The sequence below is a fragment of the Malus sylvestris genome, chromosome 10 (genome assembly GCF_916048215.2).
Source record: "Malus sylvestris chromosome 10, drMalSylv7.2, whole genome shotgun sequence".
Taxonomy (NCBI): Eukaryota; Viridiplantae; Streptophyta; class Magnoliopsida; order Rosales; family Rosaceae; genus Malus; species Malus sylvestris.
The window spans coordinates 39,386,133-39,404,978 of NC_062269.1; the positions used below are offsets into that span (position 1 = coordinate 39,386,133).

At 37.7% G+C, this 18,846-nt stretch overlaps 3 protein-coding genes across 3 annotated transcripts; all 3 read left to right on the forward strand.

The window, feature by feature from the left end:
- The first annotated feature begins 1,151 nt into the window (after positions 1–1,151).
- LOC126587194 (probable ubiquitin-conjugating enzyme E2 24) lies at positions 1,152–6,396 on the forward strand. Its single transcript, XM_050252218.1, has 9 exons — positions 1,152–2,113; positions 2,290–2,356; positions 2,542–4,010; positions 4,145–4,276; positions 4,506–4,895; positions 4,991–5,054; positions 5,188–5,327; positions 5,426–5,737; positions 5,843–6,396. The coding sequence occupies exons 3-9, from the start codon at positions 2,550–2,552 to the stop codon at positions 6,110–6,112; spliced, it is 2,769 nt and encodes a 922-aa protein (XP_050108175.1). The 5' UTR covers positions 1,152–2,113; positions 2,290–2,356; positions 2,542–2,549; the 3' UTR covers positions 6,113–6,396.
- A 3,232-nt stretch (positions 6,397–9,628) lies between these two features.
- LOC126587195 (clavaminate synthase-like protein At3g21360) lies at positions 9,629–11,342 on the forward strand. The gene is made up of 3 exons (XM_050252219.1): positions 9,629–10,072; positions 10,451–10,704; positions 10,784–11,342. The coding sequence occupies exons 1-3, from the start codon at positions 9,701–9,703 to the stop codon at positions 11,151–11,153; spliced, it is 996 nt and encodes a 331-aa protein (XP_050108176.1). The 5' UTR covers positions 9,629–9,700; the 3' UTR covers positions 11,154–11,342.
- A 1,552-nt stretch (positions 11,343–12,894) lies between these two features.
- LOC126587196 (clavaminate synthase-like protein At3g21360) lies at positions 12,895–14,681 on the forward strand. Its single transcript, XM_050252221.1, has 3 exons — positions 12,895–13,321; positions 13,581–13,834; positions 13,988–14,681. The coding sequence occupies exons 1-3, from the start codon at positions 12,968–12,970 to the stop codon at positions 14,355–14,357; spliced, it is 978 nt and encodes a 325-aa protein (XP_050108178.1). The 5' UTR covers positions 12,895–12,967; the 3' UTR covers positions 14,358–14,681.
- Positions 14,682–18,846: the final 4,165 nt, after the last annotated feature.

Sequence of the window (18,846 nt, forward strand, 5' to 3'; positions counted from 1 at the left end):
GGTACTGAAAAATTCTGGGTTGGAAGTTCTTGAAGTGATTAGTGTACCAATTCAGTTTTTTCATGATTTCTTTTGGTGATTTTTTTTTGGAAGAAATGGTTAATGGGATAGAAGGAAGTTGACATGTGAATAGTTGTATACAGAAATTGATGGGTTCCTCTGGAAATTTAATACTTTTTGGGTTGCATGTGGAATTCTGGATACGTGAGGTTTGGAAGAAATAGTATGGATGTCAATTTGAAGTCTCAATTATAGAAAGTATGGTCTTTTTGGTAGTTATTATAATTTATAAATGGCTTGCATCCTTTTTTTATTTCGTACTAGAATTTGAAATTATTAGTTGGAAGATGTTTGATTCTTGTCACAAATGATTTAGTTGGAGTAAGAGCTTCTTTCTGGTTTTAATTTTTATCTCCCTTGGGCATTCCACAGTAGTTTGAGTGTGATGCCTATATATAGGAATCAGACAACTTGAGTTTGATACCTATAACACTATTGCTACACTAGTGTGAGTTCAATATATTGATCTCAGTATCACACTAAATTTTCCGGTGCATTGTAGGAGTGTGATTCCTATATGAGTTCAATACATTGGTATCACACTCACTTTTTCTAGCCTTAACCTACTTGTGTTTCCAAAATTCTCCTCAAATGTATTTTGGATACCGAAAATCCAACTCTTTTTTCAAATCCTCAATTGGTATGCAAATCTGAAGCAGCTGCTCTCTCAATTATTGTTTCTAAAGTTGCTCTAATGGAAATGAAGCTTTGCTGGTTTTTGTTAATGGTTATAGAAGATAGCAAAAAACAAAATAGTAACAATACGCATCCAGAAAAAGAGCACATGCTAAAGATGCAAAATTTCCATACGATACTAAAGTGCTTTGGTTTGGTTGTTTCACAAAGATGCTAAATCTTTAACAATTTGAGGCATTCTTTCACGCACGAGGAACTAAAGCGATTAGTTAAAAGTAACATATTCTGTTTTCTGCATCTACTCATATTCTCGAACCTTTTCCCCTCTAACTTTCACACTAAAAATGAAAGGTGACTCTTGCAGGTTCACAGAAGCTCTTATCACTGTTGGCCTTGAAAAGTGGCTATTTTGTAAATTTCTTAGAGTTTTTGCAGATATTAAGGTAGTGTTGTTGCTGAAGTATCATACTGTTTATAGAAGCTCTCAAGATCTTTCTCGGTGAAGGTTGTTCTACCTGTCTGAGAGATGACGCAGTTTTTGGCTGAACTGCGGTAAACAAAGCGTAAGGACATACTTCTGTTGGGTGGATTAAACTTTGATGGTCTCATTTCTGCATTCTGTTGGTTAGTTCAGCTCAGCTAACCTCCTTTGGCAGCAGATAATTCCTGACAGAAACTTCGACTTCCTTTTGGGGTACATCTCCTTTGGCCAGAGACACGCACACATCTCCTGTGTGCATGTCTCTATATATATTATATCAACTAGTTCAGCTCTGTTGAGCAGATCTCCTTTGGCAAAAGTTACTGAAGTTCCCTTTCGTTGGTTGACTTCCTTTCGTAGTGGATGAGAAGAGTGCTTCTTTTGTTGAATTGTCATCAATTTATCTCAAACTCCAGTGTTTCTTTAGGGCAGATCTCCTTTGGCATTCTCCTCGCTATTTCGGCAAGCTTCACCTCAACCTCTGAGAAAGATCTCATCTGGCAGTTGCAATCCATTGACAATTCTGCAGTTGAGAAAATCTCCCTTTTGAAGTTCTTCTGGGTAATTGGTTGTAGTCAAAAGTTCACCCCACCGATCGGGCAAATCTTCTTTGGTACTCGGAGTCCTTTGTTGACTTCTGTTACCCTTGTAGGGCAAATCTCCTTTGGCATTTGGAGTCCTCGTAGAGTCCTGTTATCCCTCCCTGTATAGGGCAAATCTCCTTTGGCATTAGATCTCCAGTTTTAGTGGTCAAAGTACCCTACTGGAGATATCCCTATCTAATATCAACTGGAAAAGTGTACGGCAAATCTGTTTATCACAGAGGATGTTGTGGCAATAGTCATCATTTCATCCTTTGGAGACTACACACATCCTTGTAGGAGTTCAAGATAAGCTCAGATTGTCACGGTGTTAAGATTCATTCCGTCCCGGAAGGTATGTAGTCGACATTACTACTGTACTATCTATTTACATTTATCGTTTGTTTCCAACATATTTCTAGTTTGTGTTAGACTTCAAACAAATCCTAAGTTGCAGAAATAAAATGTACTTAGTTCTGATTTGTGTGCTTTCTATGGCAATTGATTTCAAAAAGATCCTTTGTTTTGCAGTTCAGTGAAGATTAACCAAGTTTCTCAGACGGCTTGTAATTTTATCTGTTCCCATTTTGCAGTTGAGGTGAGAAATCCTGCACCGCGGACTCTTTACTCTTTTCATTCATTTGATTTTGGATTTATTTTGTGTTATCTTGTAATCATGTTTTATATGTACATGTACACATGCATCAACGTAAATAGATTTGCAAACATACCTCTATTCATATTTTTGACATCGAACTGAGATGTACGGTTATCTTCCCATAGGCATCTGAATGACGAATGTACTCCTCAGTGACTCGGATTGGGAGAGTTTTAGTGAGAGTGGTAGTAGTATGGATCAATATGAAAATGAATCTTTCTATGGCGGGCATGCGAGCAGCATCTTGGCCAGCCTGGAGGCTTCCATTGGGAAAATTGATGATTTTCTCTCGTTTGAGAGGGGATTCATATATGGAGACATGGTATGCTCCGAAAGAGATCCATCTGGGCAGATGGGCAGAGTAGTTGGGATTAATATGTTCGTTGATTTGGAGAGTGTTAAGGGACACATAATAAAAGATGTTAACTCTAATAACCTATCAAAGATACGCTCCATTTCGGTGGGGGATTATGTTGTTTGTGGTTCATGGCTTGGAAGGGTGCATAGAGTGGTTGACCATGTTCTGGTTGTATTTGATGATGGAACGGAGTATGAGGTCACTGCTGTGGATCAAGAGAAGCTCTTGCCCATTTCTCCAAACCTACTTGAAGATCCACAGTACCCATATTATCCAGGACAGAAAGTGCAGGTCAGACTCTCAACCGCTTCCAAATCAACTAGATGGTTATGCAGTAACCGGAGGGAAAATCAAGTCGAGGGAACTGTTTGTTCTGTGGAAGGAGGTTTGGTGTATGTTGATTGGCTTGCCTCTGTTCTCATGGGTTGTGATTCGAAATTGCCTGCTCCTCCACGTGTGCTGGATCCGAAAAAGTTGAATGTGTTGTCATGTTTCTCTCATGTAAACTGGCAGCTTGGTGACTGGTGTATGCTTCAAGTTGCTGACGATAAAGCTGTCATGGAGCAGGATTTTCATAGTGCATCTACTTGTGAGATGAATAACAAGCCCAAGATATCAGGAAGAGGATTTAGGAGAAGAAACGCAGATTCAAAATTCGATGAAATCTTTGTTATCATAAAGACAAGGACCAAAGTTGATGTGGCGTGGCAAGATGGTAGCCACTCTTTGGGATTAGATTCACAGACACTAGTTCCAGTCAGCGTTGTAAATGATCATGAATTTTGGCCTGAACAGTTTGTCCTGGAAAAGGGCACTTGCGATGATCCACACATGTCTAGCAGCCAAAAATGGGGTGTCGTGAAGGGTGTGGATGCAAACGAGCATACAGTAAAGGTGCAATGGAACACTATCCCTGCACCTAAACAAAATTACTCCGAGGGAAAACAGATGGAGGAAATTGTGAGCGCTTATGAACTAGCTGAGCACCCAGATTACTCCTACTGTTTTGGAGATTATGTGTTCAGGTTGGTCCAGAATCAGTTTGATGAACAAGCGGATAAAAACTATCCGCTCACAAAGATTGACATGAGCGAGGAGGTTGCTTCTGAAGACAAGGACTGTGGTGAGGATCAAGAGGATTACACTGATAAATGTTACCTATCTCACATTGGAAATGTTGTCGGCTTCAAGGATGGAGCTGTGGAAGTGAGATGGGCTACTGGTGTTACAGGCAAGGTATAAATTAAGCCGTCCTTACTGGTTTGTTTATTCATCATTCTGTGTGTAAGATGATTGCCTGCTGACTCTGGTTTCCCCTTAAATTTTGATAGTCATGTCATGTTTAAGTTTTTTGTTGGTCATTGTTACAGGTGGCCCCTAATGAAATTTTCCGGTTTGACAAACATGAAGGTTCAGCTGCAATTCCTGCAGAAGATGACATCGAAGACTTGAACCGAGAGATGATTCAAAATGCAAAGCAACCTTCTAACCAGAAGGGAAAGGTAGAGCCATCTCTCTCTCACTCTATGTTTTCTTTTTTCAGTTTTCAATTCATTGGGTGCCAAGTGTTTTTGAAACATTTGGTGTATATGAAGTTTATGGAATGTTTTGATGTTTTGGTTTTCAATAAACTTGACATTATTGCTTCCCATAAACTCTGAAATTCCATGGAGGAAGCCTGTATTTTCTGCATTTTCCTCGCAACAAGCTAAATGACATTTTTATGTTCAGGATTCATTGAATTTGGATGATGGTGGCAAAGATTACACAAGGGAGTCTAGTTCCTCTTTCCTTCCTCAAGCTGCCATTGGATTTTTCACAAGCATAGCTGCGAGTCTTTTGGGATCCCATGAGTCTGCACCACTTTCAGGTCCTTCGTCATCAGCCTGTATTTCTGAAGTTGGAAATGAATCTGAGATTTCCCATGAGAAAGGAATAGCGGAAACTTGTGACCTCTTTACTGAGCAACAGTCAACGACTGAGCTGGAGAGGTTTGAGGAGAAGAGCATTCCACATTCAAAAGCTAATGACAGTGCAGATCAGTTTAGGCAGTTTGACATAGTTGCTGATTGCACCGACCACCATTTTCATGGTGCTAACAAGGAGTTGGCATTATCTCAGGTTAGAAACATGATAATATTTCCCATAAACATACCATTTCATATATTCGTATAGCAGAGTTAGTCGTGATTTTTATCTGTTCGGTTCCGTAATAGGTGAAAAGAGGCTGGATGAAAAAGGTCCAACAAGAGTGGAGCATCTTCAAGAAAGATCTGCCTGGTTAGCACTTCCATCTGTTTTTAAAGTTTAATTTGTAATGGTTTTCATTGGTAACACAAGGGATATTTTTATGCAAAGTGCTTTTGAACCATCTTTAGAAGAACAACACTAACTTAACTTTACCCATCAACAGAACAAATCTATGTCCGCGCCTTCGATGAAAGGATGGATCTACTGCGAGCAGCCATTGTTGGTGCACCTGGAACTCCATATCATGATGGGCTTTTCTTCTTTGATATTTATCTTCCACCTGACTATCCTCATGAACCGCCTGTAAGTACTTGCATGTGGTTGTGCAGTTCTAAAATTTTACATTGATGTTTATCATCGTGAGTGCTAATTTAGCATGTCAATCTTGAAATTTTATGTAGATGGTACACTATAGTTCTGGTGGGCTACGTGTCAACCCTAACTTGTACGAGTCCGGAAAGGTCTGTCTCAGTCTCCTTAATACATGGACGGGCACAGGCACTGAAGTTTGGAATCCAGGGAGCTCCACCATTCTTCAAGTTCTTCTCTCCCTTCAAGCCCTCGTGCTTAACGACAAGCCATATTTCAATGAAGCTGGGTATGATCAACAGATAGGAAGAACCCAGGGAGAGAAAAACTCCGTAAGCTACAACGAAAATGCATTCCTGATGACATGCAAGTCCATGCTGTATACACTCCAAAAGCCACCTAAGGTACAATGCTTGATTCTGGATTCTCATTAGGTTTTCCTTTCTGTTTTAATTAGTAGTGCAATATGTTTGTTTGGTATACATTGTAACTTAGTAATGTTGATGCAGCATTTTGAGGAGCTTGTTATCGAACACTTCACTCGGCGCTCCCAAAATATTCTAATGGCTTGTAAGGAGTATATGGACGGGGCTCCAGTAGGGTGTGCTATCGATTTCCTGAAAACTGAAGATAAACACAGTAAGGGAAGCTCTACCGGATTCAAAATCATGCTCTCTAAGCTCCTTCCAAAATTGGTTGAGGCATTTTCCAGCAAGGGAATTGACTGCAACCGGTTCATGGGGCCGGAGAAATGTACATGGTGCAAAATTGTAATATAAAGGTACCCAGGGAAGATATTCCTGTCATGTATATAAATAAGTCCATATGCTTTCAATGTGTGTTTGCTGTATGATTGCTCATGTAAATAGTCTGGTTGTTTACCCAAAAAGAAAATTGGGGTGGGGAGAGAGAGAGAGAGAGAGAGAGAGAGAGAGAATCCATGGTGGTTTGTATGTGTATAAAAAATGGGTTTCTAAGATTTGGAATGTGATGAATCAGTAATATAGTATGCCGTGCTTACAGAATTTGTGAAATAAAAAACAAGAGTTGTGTTGTGTAGGAAGTTGGTTGCCAAGAAAAAGAAGTACCAATTTTCTCACTGCATTTTACAGGTTTGAGATTATTTTTAAAGGGTGGTGCTAGCCAGATATTCATTTATTTCTCACATACCCCTCTTAATCCGGTCGGCGGATCGAATGAAAGATCAATGGGTAAAAATTAATAAGCGTATATGAGAAGTAAAAAGAATGTGTGAACAAGACTACCCGTTTTTAAGAAAAATGGACCATGAGGTTTCAATTTTCTCAAATTGTATCATGACGTTTGAGATTGTATCAATTTACGCATTTTGTTTATTTGAACATCAATCCTCCATTAAATTGATAAGCTATTGAGTCAATGTATTGCAAATGTGGCTTACAAGTCAACTCAATTACAAGTCTTATACTCATCATGTCATCAATTTAATGAATATTTAAATAATTGATTAGACAAAAATGCAAAAATCATTATAATTTCAAAAAATTTAAGTTGCACTATAAGAAAATTAAAATATCATGCTCTGTGGGAATAGATTCACATGCATTAGTTCAGTAAACGTTTTAGATGATCATGAATTTTGGCCCCAAAAGTTTGTCCTGGAAAAGGGTACTTTGTGATGAAAAAAACCACATGGGAAATTCCTGAACTAAGAAGAAAAGGCCACACATGCTAAAAGAAACACTACAATTCTACAATTACAGACTTATCATAAATACTATACAATTCATTAGTCACAGAGAACTCACATTGAACCAATACGAAAGATAAAAATAACACTCATGAAGACTAAACCCTGCAAGCCAAAGAACTATCGTAAAGTTACCACATGGAAAGCACCAATCACCTTCTAGTGATCTTACCATCCTCAACAAAGAAGTCTTGCTATGAGCCACCTAACAAACATTGACAGATGCCAACAAATGTTGCTCTCGTCGTCTACAGAGGAAGATAGCGATCACTATTCCACATAGAATCTCTTCGAGAGAGTGAAAGAACCACAACCAGTCGATGAAGGATTGTCGAAGATAAGGTAGGGAACAATGGATTTTTCTCTCTAGCAGCTAGGCATTTAGATGGCCTCCAGACAAACCAGTGATTCTATGTCCTCGTTCGTAAGACACTGTAATGTGCAAAACCAATCAACCATTGAGAGTTGATGATGGAATTAAGGTCTAACTAATTGGTTGTTACCTTCTTTGTCTCAGCCAATGCCTTGAAATGTCGAAGCACCTCGCCAAATTTGTTTTCTGCCAGATCATGACCAAGCTGAATAATAATACCAAAAAACCAATTAATTAGTATTACTAATGAGAAAAAGATTTACCAATAATTTTAGACAACAAAAATAAAAATAAAAACCTGCAAGAGGCGAGACTTCAAAGCATGACGATCATTGTAACAAAAAGGAGAGAGAGAAAAAAAAACATTTTTCAAATTTCCAATCAATTGTTTTATTCCAATTGGTGTATACCAGACCGTGTTTTCGTCAAAATTTGACGAACGCAAGTATTGAACGATGCCGGTTTCATTAGAATGGACAAAGCCAATATCTTCTGCCGAAAATCTCGTAGGTACTCTTACTTTTAAGAACTCCATCCTAAAAAAAAAACAGACAAACACACACGAGATTTCTCTTTATATATACATATATTTATGAAATAATTCATTGTCTATAACTGTATATATCTTTTACTACAAATTAAAATTAACCTGGTGAACTCCACTAGCATGCGAGAAGATGTTGGCTCTCCAACTATAGCCTTATGTAGTTGTATAGAAGGTTCACTGTACTCTTCCACCTAATTATTATTGCATGTAAAAAGTTTTACCTTACAGAAATTGAATTAGTATTGGCACTCTAAAAAACAACATCCCGCCTTAATTTTTCTCTTCTTTAAGTTTAACATTATGGAGGAGTGCATGATGACAACTTTTTTCTAGAGAACAAACAACAAAGAAAAGTAAAAAGAACAAAAGAAGAATTACCATCGTGTTGGTAGATACAATATGCATTGTATATATTCATGTGTGAAGTCCCCCAAATATGTTACCACGAGATTTGATGGCTATCACAAACTATACAAACATGTATAAGAAGAGTACTGTGACATATTTCATTGTTAAACTATTGTTAAACTACGGATTTAGAACATTGATTAGATAATTCCTTACTTAAATTACATAACATAAGCTATACTTATCATTGGTGACTAAAATAGAGATTTAATTCCTCTAAAGAAGCATTTACAGCCCCTTCACCAATGCCATTGATTGTGACTTCAAGTTGTCTGGCACCAGCATATGCACCCTATCAAAATTAGATTTGTATATTTCTTAATCAAAATTAAATATATGTATATCTTATTGGTGTTGAAAATTATATATTATAATTAATATTACAATATTTAATTTCTATATGAATGAAAAATAAGAGTCATGTGTCATAGTTGAATTCAAATTCATGAGTTGCGTTTGTTTGTTGGAACTTTAGGCAACAGTTACAATGCATCAAAAGGGGTGGCTTGAGTTCTTTATAAACTCAAACATCCCACATATCTAATGGACCAAAGATAAGAGTTTTCTCCAATGTCTTAGTAAAAATCCAAGTCATGTCTTGAGAGTACGGAATATATGAAGTTCGCCAGAGTCTGAAGATTGAAGTGCTTTGACTTCGGATTATAGATTGTTGAATCCTGAGGGACGGACGCCTACCGAACTACAAGCACAAGAGTATGGACGAAATTATGTCTTTAGGACATTGCATTTATGCAAGCCTCAATCTCCAAGTTTGTCAGTTTTTTCTAATTTTCTCTCTAGTTGTTTATATTAATCTCATATATAATTGATGTTGTGAATTTCTTTATGATCATTATCATTGGAATTATATTATTATTTTATATATTTTCTAATATTGCTCCAGGAACTTAATTAATCTGTGTATATAATTGTAATGGCATACTGCTATTGCATTGGCCGTGGCGAGGTCAAAATCGTTATGGCAATGTACGGATATGATTGCATTTTCATTTCGGATTCTGTTGGGAATATATTCGGGGTGAGTCGGTGGTTGTGGTTGGGACAGAGCGTAGCAGCAGCGCGTGTTTGCCCCCATCAAGCAGCGCGTTAAGTTTTTTTTTTTTTTTTTTGTAGTGTTTTAACTCAAGGGTAGCCTTGAACTTTCACACAGACTTTCGGTTAGATTTATAAGAAATGAAAATTGTTGGCTGAGAATAATTATAGGGGTAGAAAGAGTGGCTAGTTATCTAAATTTCTTAGGGGAGAGTTATAATTTGAATCTGATCTGTCGGCAGAGTGAAACGCAAAGCATGACATTGACAATGGTGGAGATCCCAGAGCAAAAGCTTTACGACGGAAATCGATTCCCGGCAGTTATATCTCCGACTCCGACTCCGACTCCAGCTCCAGCAGCAGCTGCTGCTGCTACCCCTCGTCTCACAGAAACCATCCAAGCGAATAAACAGTACATACAGGACCAGCTCCGAAAATCCGGGGCAGTACTCTTCAGGGGGTTTCCTGTAAATATAGCCTCGGACTTCAACGACGTCGTGGAGGCCTTCGGCTACGAGGAGAATCCTTACGTTGGAACTGCTCCTCGGACCAAGATCGTGGGTCGGGTTTTTACCGCCAACGAGGCCCCACCCGATGTCAAAATTCCATTTCACCACGAAATGGCTCTGGTAAGTGGCAACTATATAGTGCATTTCATTACTTTTCTATTACTAACCAGAGGGGGAAGAGTCCTAAATTGTTACTATAATTTAAGGATGGGAGAGCTTCGAACCGGAATAATAGTTGGAAACTCAAAACCCTATTCACTAGGATATTGAACGATATCTTATTCACTAGGATATTGAACGATATCTAATACAGGAACATAACAATAGTTAAACCTTTTTGTTGAATTTCTTCAGTCAAACACACCCTCTATATGTGTGTGTGTGTGTATTTATTTATTTTTGAAATAACATCCTATATATGTATAATGTTCTTTCAAGTTGCAGAACGTGTTGTTTTTATTTGTTTTCCTTGTGTGATGCTTATGACGTGTCGTTCAGTATCCAGAGTACCCATCCAAACTGCTATTCTTTTGTGAAGTAGAGCCTGTAAGTGGGGGTGAAACTCCCATTGTTCTAAGCCACATTGTGTACGAGAGGATGAAAAACAAACACCCGCAATTTGTTCAAAAATTGGAGGACCATGGATTGATATATACCAAGATTATAGGCCACCACGACGACCCTTCTTCCGCGATAGGCCGTGGCTGGAAGGCCACATTTGCGACCGAAGATAAGAACATAGTTGAACAAAGGTATTTATTTGTACTACTACATACTGAAAAGATGACTATGATAAGACGCTTACATAACGATAGGACTACATATTGGCAGGGTTTCTAAGGAGGGGTTTAGGTTGGAATGGTTGGAGGATGGAGGAGTGAAAACAATCAAGGGACCGATCCTGGGCATCAAATGTGACAGCAGCACAGGGCAGCGCAAGACTTGGTTTAACAGCATCGTGATAGCATATACAGAGTGGAAAGGAGATGCAAGAAATGACCCTGAGAAGGTTGTCACATTCGGGGATGGCAGCCCGTTGGCAGCGGATATCATCTACGACTGCCAGAAAATTCTTGAAGTTGAAAGTGTGGCCATCCCTTGGCGCAAAGGTGATGTTTTGCTGCTGGACAATTTGGCCGTTCTTCACTCCCGGAATCCATGTACTACACCTCGCAGAGTCCTTGCCGCCCTCTGCAAGTAGACTAGCTAATCAGCTGTATTAAACAACTAATCATATGTGTCCTCATATGTATCTATATTATAGTATGCCTTGTTTACAGAATTTGTGAAATAAAAAGCAAGAGTTGAGTTGTTGTGTTAGAACTTGGACTTGTTTGGTTGCCAAGAAAAAGGCAGAAGTAAGAAGAACCCTATATGATTGCTTTGTGTATCTTTCTTTTCTGCCCCTTTTAACCTTTTTTCTGGAGGTGTAAGATAATCCCACAAGATGAACCCGTCATTCCTCTTTAATTGCAAATAGTTTTTCTATCAAAGTTTGATTTGTATGCAGAGAGATTTATTTCGAATAAGGGTAAAAATGGAAGTATGAGGACATGAATGGAATTTTACAAAAAGGGTTGTCTTCTCCAAGGTAACTAGGGTTGCTATTTACATAATTTTGTGTCTGATCTGGAAGCAATAATTAATCTCTGTCCCATGTTACACGATCGTACCTAACATGAATATTATATAATACCAGGATCCTCTCCTGAGCAGTTCCCTAGGAATCCTAAGGATCCCGCAATCATGTCCGTTCATCATATATCGTGCGGTCAAAAATTATTTAAAATTTAAATTTTAAAATTCAAATATAAATAGTATCTAACGAAAACTGACCGCACGATATAAAATGAACGGACAAGATTGAGGGATCCCGGATCCCTAGGGAACTGCTCAGGAGAGGATCCTCGTTCTATTATATAAACCACAAACGATTAAAGTATGGCAGCAAAACAATGACGGCTTGTTTTATTAATATTTCACATTTGTTAATTACACTCCACATATTTAATACATTTTATATTTACTTTTTAAATTAAAATTTTTCTTAACACACCCCATGTATTTTCCAATACTACCCTCACACCTCACACCTCATATCTCATACACCCCACATCTCACATCATCAACTAATTAACCACACATCAACCTCTTCATCTCTTTCAAACAAAAGAATAATCCACATATTAAAGACAATAAAGATGAATTAAATTGTTGTATAAAATCTCCATTTGCCGTTTGATTTATAAACATCCATCAAATTTTCTTAAACAATCATGTTGGATTCTAAAAAGCCAGATGGACAAATGGTAGGAAATGTTCTTATAAGGTCATGTCAGTTCCAACCAGCCAAAAAAAAATTGAATTTCTTCATCATCAAACATCCACAAGAATATTACATTTAATTACATCTTAAAATTTTCAACATTCTCTAGTTTTCTTCCTATTTCTTGGATTCCAATTAGAGCAGGCTTCGCAAAAAGAAATTTTTATTCCATTATTTAAATATTTTTTTTAATGTGAAAACCAATGAATGAACGAGGAGCAGAACTCGATTTTTTGTTTCATTCATCAAAAGATATATTTTCATTAACTTGTTTGTGTTTTTAGGGTTTTGTGTAAGAGCAACTATGAGGGTTTGAATATTCATTTCATATTAGAGTTACAAGTTGTTTAGTATTACATTTTTAAATGGGATGTATTTAACATGTGGTGTGTTAATAAAAAATGAGGTGGATTGTCTGCCATCCCATTTCCATATACTCTTTCCATCCCTTACTGTTTGTGTGGTCACAGTTAAATACGTCAATATTTTATATTGATTTTTTTATAAAAACAATAAAACAAAAAGTAATAGGAATATAAACGTAGCTTAACCGTGACCACACAAAACAGTAGGAGATGAAAATAGTATAAAAATGGTACAGCAGACAATCCACATCCAATAAAAAAAAACCAACAATAATTACAAAGAAGACTCTTGAAGCAGCAGCTAACAACAGAGACGGAGACAGCATGGCATTGACAATGGTGGAGATCCCAGAGCAAAAGCTTTACGACGGAAATCGATTCCCGGCAGTTATATCTCCGACTCCGACTCCAGCAGCAGCTGCTACTCCTCGTCTCACAGAAACCATCCAAGCGAACAAACAGTACATACAGGACCAGCTCCTAAAATCCGGGGCCGTACTCTTCAGGGGGTTTCCTGTAAATACAGCCTCGGACTTCAACGACGTCGTGGAGGCCTTCGGCTACGAAGAGAATCCTTACGTTGGAACTGCTCCTCGGACAAAGATCGTGGGTCGGGTTTTCACCGCCAACGAGGCCCCGCCCGACCACAAGATTCCATTTCACCACGAAATGGTTCTGGTGAGTGTTACGCTATGTTTCCATTTTTAATGTTAAACTTAAGGCTGAGCTCGGGAGTTCGATCCGAATCTTTATAAAATAAATAGAACTAAGAAACTAAAGTAAAATAAAAAGAAATGAAAAATGAAATAAAATTCAGTGTTGCAGTGGTTGTCTTCCAGATTGAAGTTTGGTACAAAAATGTAATTAGGGGTATAATTTAGGGGGCATAACTATAGATAAACCTTCTACTGTGGTGTCTTACGAAGTGTCGTTTCAGTATCCAGAGTACCCATCCAAGCTGTTATTCTTCTGTGAAATAGAGCCTGTAAGTGGGGGCGAAACTCCCATTGTTCTAAGCCACATTGTGTACGAGAGGATGAAAGACAAGCACCCGCAATTTGTCCAAAAATTGGAGGACCATGGCTTGATATATACCAAGGTTTTAGGCCAAGATTACGACCCTTCTTCTGCGATGGGTCGTGGCTGGAAGTCCACATTTGGGACAGAAGACAAGAACATAGCTGAACAGAGGTATTTATTTGGAGTATAAAATGTTTATTATTGCTAAATATTTAAGCTTTAAACAATATGATCTGATAACAAATTGCAGAGAAACAAAACAAAAAAACTGTGCTAAGACGTATGGTACGTAACGATAGGAACTGCATCTTGAATTATATGCAGGGCTGCTAAGCTGGGGTATGTGTTGGAATGGTTGGATGACGGAGTGAAAACAATCAGGGGACCGATCCCGGGCATCAAATGTGACAGCAGCACAAGGCAGCGCAAGGTTTGGTTTAACAACATCATGGCAGTATATTTAGGGTGGAAAGATGATGCAAGAAATAGTGACCCTGAGAAGGCTCTCGCATTCGGGGATGGCAGCCCCTTGGCTGCAGATGTCATCTACGACTGCCAGAAAATTCTTGAAGATGAAAGTGTGGCCATCCCTTGGCGCAAAGGTGATGTTTTGCTGCTCGATAATATGGCCGTCCTTCACTCCCGGAATCCATGCACTACACCTCGCAGAGTCCTAGCCTCCCTCTGCAAGTAGACTAGTAAGCTGTATCAAACAACTCATCATATGTCTCCTCATATGTCTGCATATATTATATGATAATGTCTTGCTTACAAAATATGTGAAATAAAAAGCAAGAATTGAGTTGGTGTTGTTAAGATTTGTTTGGTTGCCAAGAAACAGACAGATATAAAGAATAATCCCGACAAGATGAACCCGTCATTCCTCATTACCTGCAAATCATTTGCTATGACTTTGATTTGTATGCAGAGAGAATTAATGTATGTCTGATACAAATAAAATAATGTACTCTTAATATATTATTAGGATTCAAACAAAATATTTTGTGATTTGGAATTATATCCACACCGTTGATTTGGAATTAGAGGTCGCACTTGGTGCGATGGCAAGTGCCTTCGCTCATGAGCGGTAGGTCTCGGGTTCGAGACTTGGGAGCAGCCTCTCCATAAATGGGGGTAAGGCTAGCCAACATTCACCTCTCTCAGACTCTGCGTAAAGCGGGAGCCTTGTGCACTGGGTACGACCGTTCATTCCTTACGTATTTATCATGGCTAATATGTAGTTTTGGTTGTTTTACTTGCCTCCGGTATATTGTTGAATATACTCTACATACTTTTTCACACTACACTCATACTTCACACTTTCTACATACACCTCACATCTTAACGTACATCTCAAATCAACCTTGCGTACTCCATATTCTTTGTTAAAAAAGAAGAAAGAGAGTAAGTAACCTACATAATTCCTCAAATTTTCTGCACATCTAGGTTTATGTCTATCTTAAGATTTAGGTTTCTATATCCATTTGGCGGAGGATCAAGTTTTCATCTCTGTTTTACAAAGCCAAAAAACTGTAGTGAGAAAATGCAGATCTTCGTTTATTGAAGTTTAGGGTTTTGTAGAAGCAGAACTAGATCGAGGAGTTCTTTCTTTCTTTGTCCTCTGCTCAAATGCATGTGACTCTGTCATAAAGTGTATGGCACCATTTTTCCATGCAAAGATAATCTCTCTCTCTCTCTCTCTCTCTCTCTCTCTCTCTCTCTCTCTCTCTCTCTCTCTCTCTCTCTCTCTCTCTCTCACAGTGGCAGAGTGTAATCCCTAAAGGATTTGCCATTTATTTCAACCCCGAAGAATGTATTGTGCTTGAGGGATATAATTCCAATGGTTCGGATATAATTCCAAATATTATGTTTGAGAATCCTAATAATAATAAAATAAAGGGTAAAGTGAATAATATCAGGTTTGACTTTTTAGTGTAAAAATGTGGTTTTTCGTTAAAGTGAACAGTACCGCGGGCTTTTAATTAAAACTTTTTTTTTATTGTGCTCGAAACGCGAGTGGTACATCACGCCACATTATATTGTGATTCGTGATGTATTATTCCGTAAAAATCTCTCATCAAACTTGGAAAATGATCCTCTCTGGATCCCTTCCTCATAATCCACCAAGTCTGGGGATCCGGACCATTGAAATTTGATCAGCTAAAGTTATTATAACTTTTAAAGTGAGCCTATTTTTGTAGTCATTTGATCAAATTTCAATGGTTCGGATCCCCAGACTTGGTGGATTATGAGGAAGGGATCCAGAGAGGATCATTTTCCAAGTTTGATGAGAGATTTTTACGGAATAATACATCACGAATCACAATATAATGTGACGTGATGTACCACTCGCGTTTCGAGCACAATAAAAAAAAAAGTTTTAATTAAAAGTCCGCGGTACTGTTCACTTTAACGAAAAACCACATTTTACACTAAAAAGTCAAACCTGATATTATTCACTTTACCATTTATTTTATTATTATCGTTAAAACTCAAAGTTTTCAAGTCATTTTCATTAGTTTTTCTTTAAAAAAAATTGTGTTTGAGAATCAAACTTAACAAAGGCTTCTCGATCAACAAGAAATGGGGATGACAATGTGGCCATTGGCATTTAGAGATTTTATTTGTTGTGGACAGAATATCTATGAATAAAAATGTAATTCTTATTATATATTTGTATCATTCATTTGTATCATCTATCTAATAGAGATGAAACTCACGTGTGTTGGTGAGCTTTACCTCTATTAAAGAAATGAGACAAATAGATGGTAAGTATATGAAGACTAAATTTGCTCCATTTTCTTTTCATTTTTTATATCATTAAATAATTTTATGCGGAATATATTTAGAAAAATAATTTTTATATCAATAACGTGTTTTGCAGATTGAGGATGTCCTCTGCCCAACGTTTTTTAATGAGATTCCTAAAATATGCGGAATAGTTAAGTTCCCTTATTTTACGTAGGCGATCTATATTTATAATTAACCTGCAATTTGGCTCAAAGCTCCTCAATTTCTTTCTTTTGACGCTTCAGAATAGCAGCATCTGTTAGAATCTGCCAGGAATGACATATTTGACATTCGCAAGGACACTCTCTCTCTCTCTCTCCCCCCTTTCTATTTGGTTGTCTACAACTCTCTAATTCCCTCTGTAAACTGAAAATCAGTTTGGAGAAAGAGGAATCCGTACCAATTTGAGATAATTCTGGAAGGCAGGAGCAATCTGATGGAAATTTAGAAGAAACTTCGAAAAAACATGTGGAGGAGATTGGTCAGTGTAGGAGAAGAAAGTGAATTCGTGTCTCTTTTTTGCATGCGTTGCGGGGTGGAGTGATCCTATGCTCACTTTAAACGTGCGGTAGGAATAAAACACAAACATTAATAATTGAGAAATTAGAATTATGGAGAAGGAATAAAACTAAATTAACCACAACAGAAATTGTGTTACCGACTTTGTCAAAGGACTAGTTCTTGTTGGTTTTTTGCCAATTTCATCTTCTCCCTGAGACTCCAGTAAAACAATTCAATTTGTTCTCTTCAGATTATTTTATTTTGTGTTTTATTCACATCTCCTCCCGCAAAACTGCTTCATATCCCACGTTTGCTTTTATTTTCATGCATGTTTGCGTTCCACAAAACTGCTCCCATTACACAGTTCAAGCCTTCAACTGCAGAATAACAGTTTTAACTGTAAACGTGTTAGGTTTCTTTTTTATTTTTTTTTATTTTTTACTCAATTACTGAAAGCAGTTTGAAAACTGCAGTGGAAGCAAAATTGAGAAAGTAAACGAAATAATTTAAAGTGAAATGATAAAGAACTTATAAACCAAAACGTACGGACGATTTCTTGCCGCTAGATTTCCAAGGAAGCAAAATCTTCAGCTGATGCAAAACCTCGTTTGGTTGGTTTTTGTAAGATCCCACATCGCCTGGGATGAGGATTTTGTAAGCCTTGTATATATATTCTCATCTCTACCTAGCACGAGACATTTTGGAAGCTCACTGACTTCGGGTTCTGTAGAAACTCTGAAGTTAAGCGGTAATGAGTCAGAGCATTTCCAGGATTGATGACCTATTGGGAAGTTCTACTCATGTGAGTTTCCAGAAACAAAATCTTGAGGGTGTGGTCGGGACCAAAAACGGACAATATCGTGCTACGGGATGTGGTGGAGTCCGGGTCGGGATGTAACAATTTGGTATCAAAGCCAATTCCTGGCCAGAAGTGTGCCGACGAGGACGTCGAGCCCTTAAAGGGGTGGATTGAAAGATCCCACATTGTCCAGGGGTGAGGATCTTGTAAGCCTTATATGTATATTATCATCTCTATCTAGCACGAGACATTTTGGGAGCTCACTGGCTTCCGGTTTCATCGGAACTTCGAAGTTAAGCAAGTTTGCAACAAGAGTGATCCCAGGATGGGTGACCCACTGGGAAGTTCTCATGTGAGTTCTCAGAAACAAAACTGTGAGGACATGGTCGGGGTTCAAAACAGACAATATCGTGCTACAGCAGAGTCGACCCCGGGATGTGACAGTTTTAATAAAACTGTCCTTGAATAAAAAATAAAATAACTGAAGTGGAGCGGTTGTATTGAGGAAAATGTGGGAGTAGTTGTGTGTGTGTAGAGAGACGAAAAGGGAGAACAAGGGGTCATGGGTTTTTATCTTCTCTTTTCTTTTTCTTTTTTTCTTTTTTCTAATTTTTAATGCCCTTTTTGTTTAACATATTTTTCATTTTTGTTTTTGACAAAAGTATTCCAGCTATTTTGTTTCTATTATTTTAAACTAGTTGTAGATTTTTTTGTTTGTGGGGCTTTATAGTTTTTTTTTTTTTTGTAAAGCTTTGAGAAACCAAACTCTCCTTCTGACTTTTTTTAATATTAAAGATTAAAGATTAAAGATATTATTGGTGCAAATGTGAGTACTTTTTTTTTTTTTTTAAATACTTGAAATGTTGTTTGATGGAAGAACATGAAAATGATTTTTTATTACTTAACGACACTTTTAACTTTTTTTTATTATCAAACAATGTCAAAAATAATTTGTCTTAATAATCTAACAATGCTTTTAGTTATTTCCAAACATGTCTAGTTAATTATCGGTCAGTGAATATGAACCTGAGCGTTAAAGAGCATATACACTGTTTCGACCACAATTAAACCGTAGCCTTGAAAAATCATTATT